This window comes from Diadema antillarum, unplaced genomic scaffold, assembly GCF_040938485.1.
Source record: "Diadema antillarum isolate AM-2024a unplaced genomic scaffold, OU_Dant_1.0 seq00000175_RagTag, whole genome shotgun sequence".
Taxonomy (NCBI): Eukaryota; Metazoa; Echinodermata; class Echinoidea; order Diadematoida; family Diadematidae; genus Diadema; species Diadema antillarum.
In genome coordinates this window covers 158,280-176,409 of record NW_027271243.1, presented here as the reverse complement: position 1 = coordinate 176,409, position 18,130 = coordinate 158,280, and the positions used below count along the sequence as shown (strand labels likewise).

Genomic DNA, 18,130 nt, shown 5'->3' with positions numbered 1-18,130 from the left:
TGCCGACATTATCCATCTTACAAACAAATTATATGCTACAGCAATACCAACCTGGAGCAAATTCATCCTCATCAGATGATTCTGACAGCTGCAGATTGTGGGGTAAGGAGGGAAAAGACATCAGTGAGACTAAATGGCAATTCCATTCTGATATCATATTATTTTTTATGTTAACAGAAAAATTGAAGTACATATCAGCGAAAATTTGAGAAAAAAGAAAATCGCACACACATACACACAAAAAAAAGTTATGAATTGTAAAAATTTGTAGAGTAAGACAAATTAGCAATTTTGTCTGATATAGGTGTTGAGTGACTGTCCATTTGGTATGTACATAAAATTTCCTACATTTTCTTTTTATATTCTGACAAATAATATTTTCCGACATGTTCTTGGAATATAATAAGAGTAATACCCTTTAATACTGTAAGTCCTCCTCAGCGGATGAGTTATGTCTGTGCCCAATACTTGAGAAAAATGAAAATTACATAAATCAATGCTAAATTTAGAAACAACATCTGTCCACTCTTACCGTTTCATCCTCCTTAGAAGAAGCCAGCATCCTGTATCATGACAAAATGAGAGCATTCAACATGAAATCTTGGAATAACATCATATAAATACAGTCGAACCTGTCTTAGTAACCACCTGTCTATAGCGGCCACCTGCCACATATGGCCACTAACATGATTCCCTCCAAGAGAAAAAGCATGTTAAAGAACCTGTCTACAGTGGCCACCTGTCTGAAACGGCAACTTTTTTTGGTTTCCTTTGGGTGGCTGCCTTAGACAGGCTTTACTGCAGATGAATGATAAAAGAAAGTAACAAAAAAAGAAAAATATGCGAGAGAAAAAAATTGCATCAAAATATAAACAACATGGAAGTAGAAATTCTCTTCAGCACAACCACTTTCATCTAATTCTGATCCATAATCTATCTAAAGATACCATTTGAAAGCGCAACAGAGTACATCCTTGACTAACGTCGAAACAACTTGAAATGGAGGTGATGTCGTCAGCCTACAAGCACATGGTGCAGGTTACAACCTCCAGCTTGTCAGGCTAAGAATTTGCATTCCCCGAGTGTACCAGACATTTGCCCTTTGCAAAAACATGTCTTCTTCACCTTAAATCATTGAAATACAATGTGGGGTTAAAAGAGTTAATAATTTTTAAAGAATTTTAGACTTAAATTCAGGCCAAATGAAAGCGACTCATGACAAGTAAGGCTTCTAAGGAAACACAAGAGGTCGTACCACAAAGCTAAAATATTACCCGGCAATTCTGAAGGCACAGTGAGCATTTCTGCTAGTCAGATTTGAAAAACAAAGATCGAGTTTTAATATACAAGAAGGCACGGCTAAATCTATACAATCACTTTCATGGAAAAATTAAAGAAGATGAATTCTTAATGTACTCGTCCCATGACTTCATATCAATGTTTTTAAAAGGCAATCATTAAGCCTAAATATTATTTTGCATAAAACTTTGGGTAAATGATCATTTTTCTTCTAGCAAAAGTAGGACACATGCATAATGTAGAACTAGTATTCATTCAAACAAAACTAAAAAACAAAAACAAAAACAAAAACTAACAGACAACTTTTGAAAAATATAGCTTGCTTTCCAAAATTTTTTTTTTTTCTGGCTTATAGTTTGAAAAAAAAAAATCATACTATCACTTTATTGTAAACATAAAGAAAAAAAAAAGAGGAAAGAATATAAAGCATCCTGATCAATTGATTTGTGGTGCATGTTTATGATTAACCATCTTACTTTTTATACTTCTTATTCACAACCCCATCAACTGCCTTGTCGTTTCGGTACAGTCTCCGCTTGACCGGGATCGGAGCTGATGGTGATGTGAACATCACTGCTTCCAGCAGTTCCTGGAAAAGATAATCAGATGTTGATGGTTCTTTACAATCACTGCATAAAAATTCCTTGTTTCTGTTCAAACTTCAAAGAATGATCAATTTAGCACTCATGGAACATGACAAGAATTCATGTACATAGTAATCTGGATAAATGATAAGTGCTACAAACAGAATTCTGTTAAAATATCCTTTTCAGATAGTCATGACAAGTAGCAGTTACATGATTAGAACAATTAAAACTGTAAAAGCATTTTTGTGTCATGTTAATCAAACTGACATGTTCTAGTATGCATAACAACTTTGTTTTTGGTTGGTGATTTTTTCTTCTTTTTTTTCACAGAAAGTCATATTTTTGATGAGGAATAAAAAAAACCTTGATATCTTTGAGCACTCTAGTGAAATATGCAATTTTTTGTTTATTTGCTTGTTTTTTGTTGTTGTTTTTTTAAAGCAAAATTGGCAGAGCTTATGACAACTTCAGCTTGAATTCTTCCCCCTATCTCTCATATGTATGCATTATATGTATCATTTTTCTCTTTCTGTCTCTCGGAACTGAGCCAATTCATGCCTTCACTCATCTAGAATATTGCCTAAGCTACACATTATGTGGTCTGAATTCAGTTTGTTTCTAAGTGCTTTCGTCTATTTGTTTGTTGGTTGTTGAGATCTTTTTTTAGGGGGATGGAGGGTGCATTGTTTATCTATTCCATTACCTGTCTGGATATCAGGACCTCCTTCAGCAGGCGGTGCAGCCGCCTCTGCTGGGTGAACCGATAGTCCTGGTACGTGGCCTTCCGGTGGGCCTGCTCCAGCTCGGCAATTTCTGGATTCATGAAGCCCGCCCTCAATCTCTCCTGGAATGTCGCCAAGGGGTTGCCGAACTTGAAGTTATCCCCATCAAAGAGCATCCTACGTCAAGAAGGTGGAGGTTTGTCAAAACAAAAAGAACAAAGCACGACATAAGTGACTGCCAGGCTGGACCAACATACATATATACAACTGTACAATTGTACGTCATTTGCGTTGAGCAACTCAATATTTATAAGTTTGTCTTACCTGGAAGAGAAATCTCTTCCTGCTGTCAAAATTTGGTGGCTTAAAACACTGGGATTTTCATTGATACTTTGCACAGCATGCCTGCGTGACCCTAATCTTTACAGCCCCTTTTCTCCCTTTTCTATGAAACTGCACCTCCTGTTGCTCTCTCTCATTAGAGGCACTTTTACATGTTTAACTTGTCAAATTGGACCATCCAAAACTGTATATCATTTTAAAGCTTAGAGCTTACTCTTTGAAACCATGTTGAAGAGTGGAAATTCATTGTGGCCTACTTCTTGTGGGTTGTGAGCCAAGCTGTCACATCTGGTTGGCACTACATAAAAATGTGCCACTTGAAGGACTAGAACTCTCGAATGAGGGTCATTGTTACTCGTTTTCTATTGCCTTGTGATGTGTGTTAAACAAATAACATGGTCTTCACTAAAGAGAACATCCAGTTAAGGTAACAAAAATACATCATGCACCTACAATTTGTAGCATGAAGTCTGAAAACGAAACTGATGAAAAATTAATATCACAAAGTGATGAAACTGTCCTTGGTTATTCACAAGATGACATATGACAGGCAGTCAAATTATAGAGATAAAAACACACACTAAAAGATAATGAATACGGTGCTGACAGCATCTGTTGACGGGGACAGATCTGCACAGTATTTCATGAAGGTGTTAATGTCAAAATGACATTGCTGAATGGAATGATATCATCACAAAGATCAATTTCATAATTTACCTTAGTGTCTCTTTCTTTTCTTCTTCATCACTGTCAGGGAAAGACGGCATGAGTCCAAGCAGCTTTTCCTTCTCTTCATCACTCAGTGACGAGTCCCACACTTTCTGGCTTAGGACATCCTTGAAAATCAGTGGCTGTCGAAGGGAAGTACAAATGAACCAAATCTTGAAGGAAATGGGTTCATAACATGCATACAACATTCATTTCAGCAAGTCTAATTTTTGACTAGTCAGGACTTCACAGCAATTTCAAGAGTGGTTAAATTCTTGATCATGGAGTGCAGTACTGAATGGAGCTTGCACGTCACATTCATGTCCAGATCAGAGTCAATATTTTTGCTAAAAAAATTAAAACCTCCCAAAATATTTGGTGGATAGAGTACACTACATTGTACATTGTAGATTCTTGAAGCCACATTTGAATGTTCAAGATACACTGTACACTTTGTACACTGAGGTTTGTGATTTCTGTACTCCCTGAACAACATGACTTAGTAACATCCCCCATCCATAGAGATTTTTTCTCATCAGTCACTCGTCGGAAGCACAGATTGTTGCTTGCGGCTACCCACAGAAATGTATCGGATTGCAGTCTAACGAGTCCGATTTGTGTTGGTTGACTATCAGGTCGGTGTTAAACATGCCAGGCATGATCCAATGAGGGAAGATCGTCCAATGACGATCATGCCTGACGTGTCTGACACGTCTGATTCACTTTGCGTGGGCGATGGGAAGCAACAAACTTTACTTTCCACGAGTGACCGATGGGAAAAAATCACTGTGGAATGGGGGTATAACACTAAACATACAAGTGTATGCAGGAGGAATCAATATCAGTGCTGCCGATTATAATTAAAGAATCAAAATCAAGAAGATTCCACACAGCAAATCATGAAAATACTTGTGTGTTGCAAATGTACATGCATGCATCCCAATGGGCAAAAATAATTCTTGAATCAGAGAGATTCTTTATATGCTCTAAATGCAACATCAAGTAAAAAATTAAAGCATTTGACTACAAGTTTGTAGTCATTACCACCATGCTTGTACACAAGAAGTTTGCAAATACATGTAAGATATCTGCATCACAGACATCATTATCATCATCACCATTAGGGTTATCAATAGTCTGGGGCCCAACTTCATGAAAACTCTAACTTAAGATAGCAACTCTTGCTGGAATGGTAATTGTCATGGTAACGACAAGAATCCAGCTTCCTCATCGGCTGATGCTACTGTATTGAAAGTTGCCATTCCAGCAAGAGTTGCTATCCTTTAAAGAGATCATCTTTTATGAAAGGGGGCCCTGACCTAATGTACATATCAAATATGTTTATCATTTCTCTCAAGCACAGGGGAATAGTAGAGCATGTTTAATAAGGCAAAGAGCTTGGCGCTCACATCTTCAATGAGATCCACTGGCAGCCAGACTTTAGCTTTCCCAAATATGCAGGGTTCAAAGGTCAAGTCCACCGAGTTGCGTCCATCACTACCAGACTGCTTTCTGGCAGTCTTCTCCTTTGGCTCAACCATCCTGGAGCAGTCTCTCTATTTTTCTCACCTGGAATGAACAGAAAAAATTTGGTCTTGAGAATTCACACGCGTTCACAGTTAGTGAGTTACATTGTAACTAGACCTCCACTTCAGTTCTAGAGCTACAGCTGTATTTTGTGCACACACACACACGCACAAGCTCGTGTTTCCCATACAAATGTACATGCAGATACAGTGTACCGTACCATGGTACAAAAGACAGTACCGTACAAGCTGAAATTTTCGCGGTGGTTTTATTTTCGTGAATTTCGCGAATCGCCTTTGAACCGCAAAAATAACGCGCGAATAATTAAGTTCAGTTAGACCCTCGCAACCGCGAAATTTACAACACGCGAAAATGTCCTCCAAGTAGCAATTCGCGAAAATATCTGTACGTGAAAATTTAAGCTCGTACAGTACTTCTCCTCTTCAACATTTGTAGAAAAATGTGATAGACTGTACATTGTACAATGAAGTTGGTACAAATATTGTAGTTCACTACACGCGTATAAGTACTACAGGCTGTATACACCTGCTGGGGCACTCCTAGTGTACACAGTTATACTGTAGGAGAGCCCCGAGTCAACACAGCGCTATCTCTGTACGATGAAAGAGAAACACAAATTTTCACCCCTCTATAAGTTACGTAATTCATCAGCAAAAGGCAAGTACTTTTATACTATACATGTACAATTGTACATATACGTTTCCTGTCTAATTCTTACCGGCCATGCTAATTTCCAGACTGATCCCATGGTCTTGAAAAAACGTTTTTCTACGAGTCCATCTCCATTCTCCCCGTTCCTCCCGTACTTTTTCGAAAGAACCTTTGCAAGGCACACTGCACATAGGCGATATGAATATGCATGAAAGGCGCAATGTTTTTTGCCTTTGGACAAGGCCCTTTCGCTCTCAAGCTGTCGCACTCAGCTGTGATCGCTTCTTCACTTGCCCAGAAAGCAACATAATACAGCAAGAGGGCCTTGTCAACAGCGAGGCCTTGTGAAAAGGCTACATTGCACTCTGGTGATCATGGTTACCACATGTGCACAGATTTCAAATCCATCGAACGGAGCAGTGGTCATTCTCACAGATTCCTCTTGACCAGATCATCGATTTTGACAGAAAGGGACTATTGGAGGAACCAAACATTCCCAGGTAAGTGTTGTCAACAGCTTTGGAATACATGCTCAAATTGAAGCAACTTTTAGTACTGTACTTCTTCGCATTTGGGCTGGTTGCAGTTACTTATACATGCTATCTATACATTGTGTATACAGTAGGCGCAGGGCCTAGGCCTACATGTACACAGACAATTTGGTGATCGCTGATTTTTTGGTATAATTACATTGTGTGTAGGGCCTGTTTATGATCCAAGGCCAAGGGCTAGAAGCCTTACTCTAGGGAAATAGCGTTCTAGGGCCTGAGCCCGAACGCGAAGCGTTGTAGGATTGTAGGATTGTAGGATTTTGGATCTGGAAGGCGTAGCATCGCGGCCTAATTTCACCTTAAATACAAAAAAAATGCATCAATTTGAATACTTCCCTATGTAGTCCAATTATTGACAACAGGATACGGGAAACGTAATAGTCCGCTAATAGTCCATTTCTGTCCAAATCGATGACTTAAAATGATTCGGTGAGAAAGGATCTGCGAGAACGACAACTACTCTGAAAGACGGATTTGAAACTTCTACGCTTGCACGAGTCGGTAGCAGTGTAGCCTTTTTGACCAGCCACTCTTACTGCGCGACATTGTGTGGCGTCCAATCGCTCTCTGCTGGTGTGGGCGCCTTTCACTCAAACCCTTTCGCTCGCCACTACACAGCGCGCAGCGAAAGGGCCTCGTTCAAAGGCTAAAATCATCGCGACTCTCATGCATATTCATATCGTCAATGCGCAAAGTGCCACACAAAGGTTGCATCGAAAGCCAAAGAATGAACAGGAGGTATGGAGACAAACGTCTTTTCAAGACCACATGGGATCAGTGAGGAAATTAACAAGTGAACGTATCGCTTACATAGACCATATCGTAGTATTAAAGGTAAGAAACGTATCTGTTTGCTGGTAAAATACGAAACTTATAGAGGCGCAAAAATTTGTGTTTCTTTCTCACCATACAGAGATAGAGAAGTTAGAACTCTTTTGACTCAGGGCGTTCCAACAGTTTAACTGTGTTAAGGAGCGCCCAGGGGTTAGAGGGCCTACCCAGTCGAGTCACAAACCACGGCACGGTCACGGATACGCACGGCCACAGAGCCACAGGCACGGTGCTTTTGATGCTGTCGGTGATTTTCGTAAATTAAAATCAAACTAATTTAGTAGACAGTTAGACGTCTATTCACACACATGATTCAGTTGTATGTGGATCGTGGACCCCAGTCATCAGTCAGTGTGTACTCTGCAACGCTGACTCCACTACCCCATTGTCGTGTACAAGATAACGTTTCAAGAGAAAGGATCCGGTTCTTTTCAGGGCTTGGGTTGGTTTTGAACACCGTACATTTTACACACCCGCAGACTTCTTGCACAATGCACCATGTTCACGATGTTCTTCAAGATTCATCATGTCAATATCTAGACAGAAAGATTCGTCTGTCCGGAGGACTCTTTTATATTTTGCCATTAACGCTGTCCTCCGTAGACAGACGGAAGGTACCAGTACCCATTGCTGTGTGGATGTTCTTAACCACTGTCTCTATGGAAAATTGGGTGAGGTACCTCACCCTTCTCGATTGCGTCTAATTCACGGCCCTAGGTCGGCAAATTTAAGCTTGAATAGTTAAATCAACTATTCAAGAATAGACTACACTCACCAGATTAATAAATAATCCAACATTTCGGTAGAATTTTCAACGCAAAACACACATCAACCAGCCCGTCGCGTTGTCACGTTCAAACTGCAGAAACATACAGTATGAATCTATTAGCCAATCACATGCGAGGTAGTTTCTACAATTGTACATGTTTTTTTTACTACAACACATACCTCGCATGTGATTGGTTTACAGATTTAAAATGGCGACCTACGGCTAGCGAACGGCGATGTTGCGATATGGATAAAATTTCTGCATTATAACCGAGTTACTGTGAGTATTTCGATTGCACAATGTGAGAAATTAACCCCAAATATTGCTGCATAATGTGTCACGTCATGTCAAACTTGTGAATGTTTGAATGTAAAAAAGCTGTCTGAAATTTGGTTTATCGTAACTTTTGATCTGTGCGCGTTGCTCCACACAGGAGCTGGGATCATTGACTTCGGTCTGTATACGGAGGGGATCCGTGAAGCCAGACGCAGTCTCCGCGGAACATTCCCCGACGGACAGATACAGACCGATCTTTCGGTCAAGTCAATATCCCACTTCCAGTGTACTATACACTGACTGTAACCCCGGCCAAATATCTCGGCAGACACAGTCACCTTCTGAAGTACGATATGAAGTTCCTGTAAGGCTGTAGCAACCATTGATGCTTACAAATAATACTCTTTCTACCCCCACACAATCAGGATCTGGAACCACCTACAAGTGTGTACCTCTTCTTGCAGTCACAGCACCATCATTAACGTTACATCAATTGCTGCTTTCCAGGAGGCCGCCGGCCGCCCTAGCGTTACCTGTCATCGGAGGGATGCAGCCTCCTGTTGTGGGCTCCAGGCTACTCTAAACCCAGCCCTGGATTTTACTTGCACAGTCACCCTTTTTATGTACATATAACTTTATCACTGTCACCTACTCTTCTTATTCTTACACTGTCACCTACTGTCGCGAACCCATCCCAGTTTAGCTTTATGCTACGTATATGGACAAGCCGCCATCGGAATTATATCTTCAAGGTTCAAGGTACATACTACATGAAACAACATGTATGGGACTACTCACGAACGATCGTCAGGACGCCGCTTCCCCAAGCACACAGCAAGTTACAGTTTGCATAGTCCACTTTGACGCATGCCGCTCGAAGTAGAGGGTCTCTGAAACTGCAGCCGCTGAGCAATAACATGGGTATGAACTGATTAGTCGATATCAGTGTTTTTATCCATGATTTCAATAAATTTTCTGTAATTTCCCCACAAACAGATCACAACAGAGCGCCGTTTGCGCGCGCGTTAGTTCTGTGGTTGAACTGTTTGCCGTTGAACGATTCAGGACGTAACGGACGTACATGTACTGCACTGGCACGTACGCGCGCACCCGCAGCTGATAGTTACTAGTAGGTAAATTACTAGCAGCAGCAAGCGCAAGCCAGAGCTCTTCAGAGATGGAGAACAGTGCAACTGACTGTGATTATTCAATCAGCTGTCAGTTTTCTATGGATGGACAAAATAATTCCACAGGTGCATTTAGGCAAGTGCCTTTGATGTTCGATGCTTGAAGCCGCCCTCTTTCTGAGCAATCTGAAGATTCATTTTTAACGCTAACATAATATCGGGTATATGCTGCTCGTTTACTATATATCAAATGCAATGAAATTTCACCTAATGATAAGCATATAAAACAAAAGTCCATTCGTTCGAAAATATGAGCTAATATGTGCAAAAGTGCAAATCTGAGCTGTTTTTTGTGAAAGTGTTTGAAATTTTACTTTCATGGAAAGCCGGTTTTATCACTTTTCTCCTTATTTCCGCCAAATGAAACTAATATGGTATCATCTTCAAGTATAGTTCTTTATAAATTGATATGTCAGATTAGCGTACAGGCACGTACAGTCGAGTAATTTTGATATCTATTTCAGCAATATTTGAGCAATTTCTATTCGCGCACCCCCGTGCCTTTACCATTGTCTACCGCCCATCGTTTGTAAGTAGGGATAGCGAAAAGTAATTACCATCATAAAAACATATCTTCCATTGAGAGTGACGAGTCATGATGCAATGCCACATGAATCAATTGTCTTCCTATCTGTGAGACAGCTCCAGTTTGACACATACTTCAAATATTTTTGAGTGGCGGCTTCGAGCATGGGATCGAAGCGAATAGGACTGTTGTGACTCCATTTCTCGAACCTCCTTGGTACTACATGTAGTAATTACTTCACGAAACATTCACATACAAGTGGGACCTTACAGAGCTTGTCCCCAAATATATCAGAGTACTATGATGCAGATGAGTGAAAATGATCCAATTTGCAGAATGAAGGGCTGAGATGACAAACCAAATCAGAGGGAGGTGGGGAAAAACAAAGAAAAATTGAAGGGAGATGTGACATGGGCTACAAGAGGACCACGCAAGTTTGCCGTTATTGACATGCTTAGACATATTTGACTTCAGCTGAATAGTTACGTTTGTGGGTACAAAAACACACATTATTTAATATTGACCATTGATTAAAGTTAACATAATTATCATCAATCAGCATAAGCTGTGAGGAGGTGCTTTTCAAGTCTTTGCTTGAATACTAAGATAAACTGGGGGGAGATTTAACATAAATTGGCCAATTTTAGGCAAAAGCCTAGGGGCAAGTTAGGGCCAGAATGAATAACATTGTTTTGTGCAAAATGTGGTGCAACTGGGAAGAAAAACTGATTTCCTCGCGATTTTAAATGAGACTTTTAATGTACTCTGTGCGATTTCTTTTTATATTATGACCTTGTAATTTTTGACAAGTTTCGTAAAGTGAATACCGTTATTTCTTTGTGTTTTTTTTTCTCATACGCGCGCGCACACACACAAATACACACACACACACACTTATGTATTTATATTATATACACATATATATAGGGAGGGGTAGTATATGCTACCCACCATGAGGCACCGCGCACCGCGCACGTTTGGGAAGGGAACTATCTCTTGCACTATATATCAAAATATGAAAGTTCTGCGTCGGTGTGTAGTAACTATACCGTAGATATCAAGTGTAAAAACAGTCATATAAACACCGCAGGAGCCAAAAAATTGGACTGACGTTCCGGTCAAAGACCTTTATCAAAGTAAATCTGAACATAAACAATTTGATGCAAGAAACTAAGAAGACGCATAAGTTGCCAAGATACAAATACATAATAATAATATAATTTGTATCTTGGCAACTTATGCGTCTTCTTAGTTTCTTGCATCAACTTGTTTATGTTCAGATTTACTTTGATAAAGGTCTTTGACAGAAACGTCAGTCCAATTTTTTGGCTCTTGCGGTGTTTATATGACTGTTTTACACTTGATATAATATTATTATTATTATTATTATATATATATATATATATATATATATATAATCAATCCAAATACAATTTCAGGGTATGAAACAACGATCCACATTCTCTGTGACCACTTAATCAAATTGAATGGGGTTTTCCGCAAAATATAGGAAAGGTGATGTTATAATTATGTTTAGACCCTGGAATATCATTCAGACAGTGTTTATAATTATCATTATTTACAGCCGCCGGTGTATGGAAAAATCGTGGACTAGGGAGATAAGATGGTATCGGTTCATTCTACATCTCTTGCAAGAAATAGAGAGGGAGGGGCACGCGGAGGCCCGGCAGAAGAGAAAGGCAGTAGCAAAAACAAAAACAAAAACAAAAACAAAAAAAGACCAGAAAATGAGCTCACATCCTTCACTCCCTATAAAGGGATGACAGATGACCAGACTCCCGTTATAACGAAGTCCTCGAGACCCGCGGTTTTCTTTCGTTATATCGAAATTTCGTTATCACAGAACAAATAAACAATAAAGTACATAGAGTGGACAATGTTGCCACCTGGATTTTTACTTCTTTGTAACCGGAATTTCGTTATAACCGTGTTCGCTATAACGGGAGTGCACTGTATAGTATGGGTGGAGATGAGGTTTGGGCATTTAACTTTTTGCCAGATACCAAGAAACCCTTATTAAATAGTACAGAGCATACCATTCTAAGAGGAATTCAAAGTTTATTTGATGAATCTTCTAATTCTGTTTTGAAATGGCTGAGACATTAAAAAAACCAAAAAACAAACAAAAAACAAAGCAAAACAAAGAGATCGTAAAAAGGTGGTCCCACCTTTTATTCGGATTCCTCTGTTTTGGCTAATATCTCAGCCATTTCAAAACCATTTTCATCAAATAAACGTTGAATTCATCTTGGAATTACATGCTCATTCATAAAAGGTTTTTCATTATCTCACCCAAATATGTTAGAAACCTGAAGTTAGGTTTACACCAAAATTATACGATCCCTCTAAAAGAATGTAGGTCAGATAAAGGGTCAAATAAGTGAACCCGTTACACAGCAGGCTTACACTTTCGTTACTAACCAGAGCAGATAGATATTCGGCTAGCTAAAAGACTTTTTTATGGGTTTTTTTTTTGTCATACTTTTTGAGTCAGCAAAAGAATGAAACGATGAAGTAAGTTTCCATCATCATTAGTATTATTTCCATAACCAGCCGGATCCCTTAGCCAGATCTACAAAAGATACCAAGCGTGTAAGGTACAAACAAACAACAACGAAGGAAGAAGAAGAAGAAGAAGAAGAAGAAGAAGAAGAAGAAGAAGAAGAAGAAGGTGATGATGATGGTGATGATGAAGGAGGAGGAGGAGGACGAGGAGGAGGAGAAAAAGAGGAAGAAGAAGGAAAAAGAAGAAGAAAACCTGAGGAAGAATCTCATTTTGACAATGTTTCAACATACAAATAAATTTTGGACGTGATACCGGATCTTTGTATGGGGGGGGGGGGGGAGGATGACAATAATACTGTATAGTTTAGCATTCACTGTATTTCGCAAACTTGATTGCACTCAAAGGAAACGTGAGATTGCGTAATCGAACACACACACACACACACACACACACACACACACACATGGACATGCACATGAATGAGTGATTCTGACAAACGGGATGTGACACGAGTTTGTATAGTTGAGTCAAAGACACACTTTATTATTATTTTCCCCCAGGATGTACAACAATCTCATGTATGCATGCTCCACGCCGCTCACACATGGGTTATAAATCACAATCACAGAGGTCAACTGACTGAAATTTTGAAGCTTGCGATAGAAATTTGATAGGAAAACGAGTTCATGCAGGACAGTTTGTTACTAGAAGTTGATAAGTACTGACCGGTACACTATTTTGACACTGAAAGCTGAGTTTGTTTAAACACAGGTATCAAAAGATATTATTGGGTTCATTTTCATCATGACTTTGCACGCCTCTCAGAACAACCCTTGAAGGAAATAAAAACTTTTCAAGCACCAATATTATTCTGGTCCAAAACAAAAGCCGTAATCATGCGATCATGAAACTCGTGACTCCGTTATATTGTCATCAATCTTACGTCATTTCACAACAAAATAATTATTACCCTAACTCAGAGTGATCGATGGATGGGGGATACGTCCACAATCCACACATGTTATACGCCATCCCCTCATCTCCAAGGACACGTGGACTCACTTGCAATTTCGCCTTTCGTACGTGGCTCTATGCATTGTCGGGTGACAACAATCTTGTGGACTGACAACGCCATGCAACACAATGCACCTTCCGTGTTTGCTCTTTTCCTTTTGACATTATTATTTAGAAGCCATGCATGTTCGAAGAGTCAGGAAGACATAAATGATCTCTCAAAGGTTCCATGGTGCAAGGAAGTTTCTTCTTCTTCTTCTTCTTCTTCTTCTTCTTCTTCTTCTTCTTCTTCTTCTCCTCCTCCTCCTTCTTCTTCTTCTTTTCAGCTTGCTTATTTTCAATCGCTGATGACCGGTTGCTACCTCTTAGATATAACACTTCCTTTTCAAATTTCAAACCCAACGTCGTAAACATTAATGATACAATACTCAATCCCCAGGGGATAACACGCCACACTTTTCAGTTAAACATCAGTAGTATAAAAATGCCCACAGCTAATTTTGAAACCACATTATTGACACTCATTAATTTTTCTTAGTGCATATCGCCATTCCCTTTTCAAATCCACAACATTTGATGCAGGCCTATTAAAGAATATGGCAAATGTAATCTTTACAACCAAGCCAGTAGAACAGTGTAAAAAAAAGCAAAATAAAACAAATCACCCCATTTACACGAAACGCGGAGAATATAAGAGAAACAAAGTTGGTATTGTCATCCGTGAGTGCATTATGTGTTTGGTATCTTGAGCAGAACAGGCAAATTTAATTTTACGGTTTGTCTGTTTCACCTTTTCTAATCTCTGTACGAATATCGCACAATAGTGCAACAGTGAGTAGATTGCAACGCCAAGTGTATTATACATTGCACGGAAAAGAAAGAACACTGTAAGATTTGTCTCTGGCAAAAGTAAACGCAGACAACATTCTTGTGAGTCTGACATGATCTTCACGTAACTCGACGTGCAAAATACCGTCGACGAGCATCTGTTTCGGAACTCAGGATTCATTATCGAATCATTTTAAGCAGTCTTTGCAGAGCCCAATGCACCGTGTCATCTGATCATATAGCGCAATGATATTATTCTGTCTTTATCTAACATGAAATGTAGACAACGTAGTGATGTTATCCCTTTATTCTCTTTTTTTTTTTTGATAGAGCATCTCCTCTTCGTTCCATTCATGCATCTTAATTAACATGCAAAATACTTACACTTCTACAAAAATATCTCTTTAGTCGGTGATATGAAAACAATATGGAACAAAAATAGAATAAAATATTTCCATGACTTTAAAGAAAAGATCGTAAGGAGACTTTTCAGACAAAAGAAAAAAAAAGAAACCTGCTTTTACTTACCACTATAGTTGACAGCATTAAAAAGAATTAAAACATAAATATCAACATGAAACAGTCTTACTGTATATAACTTTTTTTTTCAGGTTTTCCCAAATCAGCAATACGACTCAGAATTTCAACCCTGCATCATAACGTAAATAGTGAACTTAATTTAGGAATTTGCGGTTCAATCAACACGGCAGCAAAAAAGGTACACAGCCCTTTTATCGAGTTTGAGCAGCATTTCATGCCCTGAATGACAGCATGGGGGGGGGGGGGGGGAGTTAACACATAATGCAGAAACAGCAAACCTTCTCTCCATATTATATCAATAGACATTTAAATGGAATGATTTCTAAACACAATAACATATTGACGGCGAATCAAAATGTCAAAAACAGGTTGCAACAGGACGTCACATCACAAAAAGTATAAGTCGGAGAGTTTTCCCGATGTACTCATTGTTTCCGAACGAAATAGGGGTTGTAGGTATCCCATCGCTTACAGTCTTGGGGAAAAAATAAGATGAAATTAGAAAATTAAATGAATATATATATATATATATATATATATATATATATATAATGGTATTTGTCATCACAGCTGAGGACGCAAATAATCGGGTGCACGTCACGAGATCGACACCCACGAACCATACATATGTACAGCCCACGAGTCATAGAGTCCAAGAGCCATCAGCCCACGAGTTATACAGCCTACGAGTCATGTACAGCCCACGAGTTCGACACTAAGCAAACAAGGTCCACGAGACCGACACATTAAGCCCCGTGTTGTAATGTCGAACTCATGGGCTGTTTTTACATATAGTGTCGAATTCATGAGCCTTATTTACCCAATGTCGAAGCCATGCGGCTGTGTAACTCGTGGACTGTATAATGACTCATGGAACCTTTTTTTTTTCCAATGTCAAACTCGTGGGCTGTATGACTCGTGGGTGTCGGTCCCGTGGGATGACCCGAAATAATCCTTCAAGAAGCTGATGTTGATGTTTGGCGGTGTATCACAAAACATAGCTGGTAGATTATAATGAGTAGGTACCTACTACGAGCATATTATGACGAGGCTAACGATGTTTCAGTTGATTCTTCCTTGTGAATATCTTGTTGACCTCGATGTCTGGAAGTCACCAGGGCAGTTTCATCTAGTCTATGGATTATTCAAAATTTGGTTGCGTCAATATGAGCAAAACTCGTGGCGGTCGTAACCTGCAGACAAAAAAAAAGCAGTCTTCACCATCTATAGCATTTTGTGGCAAGAATATCCAGTGTGCGTCTTGAAAAATTACACAGGGCAATCTCTCTTGAATCCCTATGATAGCACAAAATTTGATCCAAATGCTTGCAATGTTCTGGCGATTTCCAAAGAGGTGAAATATGCAGAATTCTTGAAATGCAATTTTGAATTGCATCGACTGCCACCTCGAACATTAACCTGTTTAAGACGTGTCCCGAGTAAACTCTGGCTGACTTTTCGATTCTTCGCATGTATTGCGAATGAACGGTAACATATTATTATATATGAAACAGCTCTTAAAACAGAAACCTTACAAAATCAGGACAAAACAGAAAGGAAAACAACCACAATCAACGGTGGGATTGGACGAGTCATTACCACAAGGAATCTGCAATTTTAGATTGCACAACTGCATTGCAGTTAACATAGTTGACAATTCTATTCCATTGCATAGAAGTATCTGTAATCATTATCACTGATGCGTTCTCTTTTCAGGATTCCCAATCAACAATCACTGCATTTATTTATACATTTGTATATTATATCATGTATCAATACATATATCTGAGATATAGAATATTTTGTTTTCACTACAATACATTCCCACTTGAAAGGACCTAACAAAGTAAAGCTTACATACACAACCATGCAAAAATCTTCCGAATGATAAAAAATGTTACATTACACTTCGGAAGAGTTAGAAACATCAAGAAAAAATAACCACCATTGTCAAAGGAAGTGACGACGCAGCGCACAACATTTTTTTTTTTCGATCCCGCTGTTGCATCAAAGAAACAAGGAAACAAACGTATATCATATGAAGAGTTTTATTGCAAAATGAGCTAACAAGGATTATTCTAGAAGTGATGATTAAAAATATCCTGCATTTTCTTATTATTTTCTTTGCTTTTAGCAACTTTAATTACAAATATCTCAACTTAACAAGAATGGGGTTAGCTCGTCTTGCGATAAGACTCTTCATATATATATATATGTATATATGATAATTTAATATATTATATAAAATGAAACCAAAAACTGTTTCATCTGCTACTTTCATCTAATTTACGAATCAATTTGTGCATTCATTATTTTCACTCCTTTTATACCCTGAATGATCTCACAACACACATACACACGGCACATGCTGCTGAGTATACCCACCGTCTTCTATTTTCTTTTCTTTTTTTCTTGTTCTTGTTCTTGTTTTTCTTTTTCACAAATAAGCTGGGAACACGCTGGATAGAACAGTAACAGAAGTCATATACCCACTGTGAAACATGTTTTGCACAACTACTATAATATAACAGCAAATTACTGAGACAAAGGCGAGAATGTGACTTTAAGAACGATGGAAAGGTATGTGACGGAGAGGCACTTTAAATTTTCAACAGCAGAAACAAGAAGGTGTATATTGCACTCATAGCTGTTCGGCAAAGAGACCATTAAAAAGAAAATCACCAAATACACATATAAAGAAACACACTTTCCAAGTACAATGATATCTTTTAGACACATCATCATGGCATTCTTCACAGGGTGAAACTATGGGAATGTTTTGGAGCTCTTATCAAAATTCTTGCCTGCACATTATACTGGCAGCCTACCTACATTGTATTTTACGAAGACGTCATAAAGCATGCAAAAACGTCACCTTCTCTATACTCCAGAATAAATAGCCTACATCGTGACTGTAAATGTGTCGATCTATTTATCTATCTAAACGATTCGATGCATTCTTGTGGTAACACCTAATCCTATTAATATCACTGCATTTAAAGCACTTGTGCTAACTACGTTCCTTCAATATTTCCCACTTCCATTTGTTGTGTGCACCTTATTAAAGATGTGAGTTTTCTTCCATTTGTCTCCCTCTACAAACAACTGCTGATCTATCAGAAAAAAAGGGAACCACGGTACTCGAACCTGCCATCTACTGCTTTCCGGGCACCAGGCAGCGACACTACCACCAGGCTATCCCTGGTTGCCGGTAGCGACACGAT

The 18,130-nt window shown here is 39.0% G+C and overlaps 1 protein-coding gene across 1 annotated transcript in view; it reads right to left on the bottom strand.

Moving 5' to 3' along the window:
- The window catches only part of LOC139728349 (uncharacterized), a 30,812-nt gene extending 21,521 nt beyond the window's left edge, over nucleotides 1–9,291 (bottom strand). Inside the window, exons 1-7 of the mRNA XM_071639294.1 lie at nucleotides 9,083–9,291; nucleotides 5,068–5,227; nucleotides 3,668–3,801; nucleotides 2,590–2,785; nucleotides 1,776–1,888; nucleotides 533–563; nucleotides 52–88 (exon numbers count right to left, since the gene is read on the bottom strand). Of these exons, the coding sequence (XP_071495395.1) occupies nucleotides 52–88; nucleotides 533–563; nucleotides 1,776–1,888; nucleotides 2,590–2,785; nucleotides 3,668–3,801; nucleotides 5,068–5,199 (643 nt within the window). The 5' untranslated portion in view covers nucleotides 5,200–5,227; nucleotides 9,083–9,291. The remainder of the gene's footprint in view (nucleotides 1–51; nucleotides 89–532; nucleotides 564–1,775; nucleotides 1,889–2,589; nucleotides 2,786–3,667; nucleotides 3,802–5,067; nucleotides 5,228–9,082) is intronic.
- Between the last annotated feature and the right edge of the window lie 8,839 nt (nucleotides 9,292–18,130).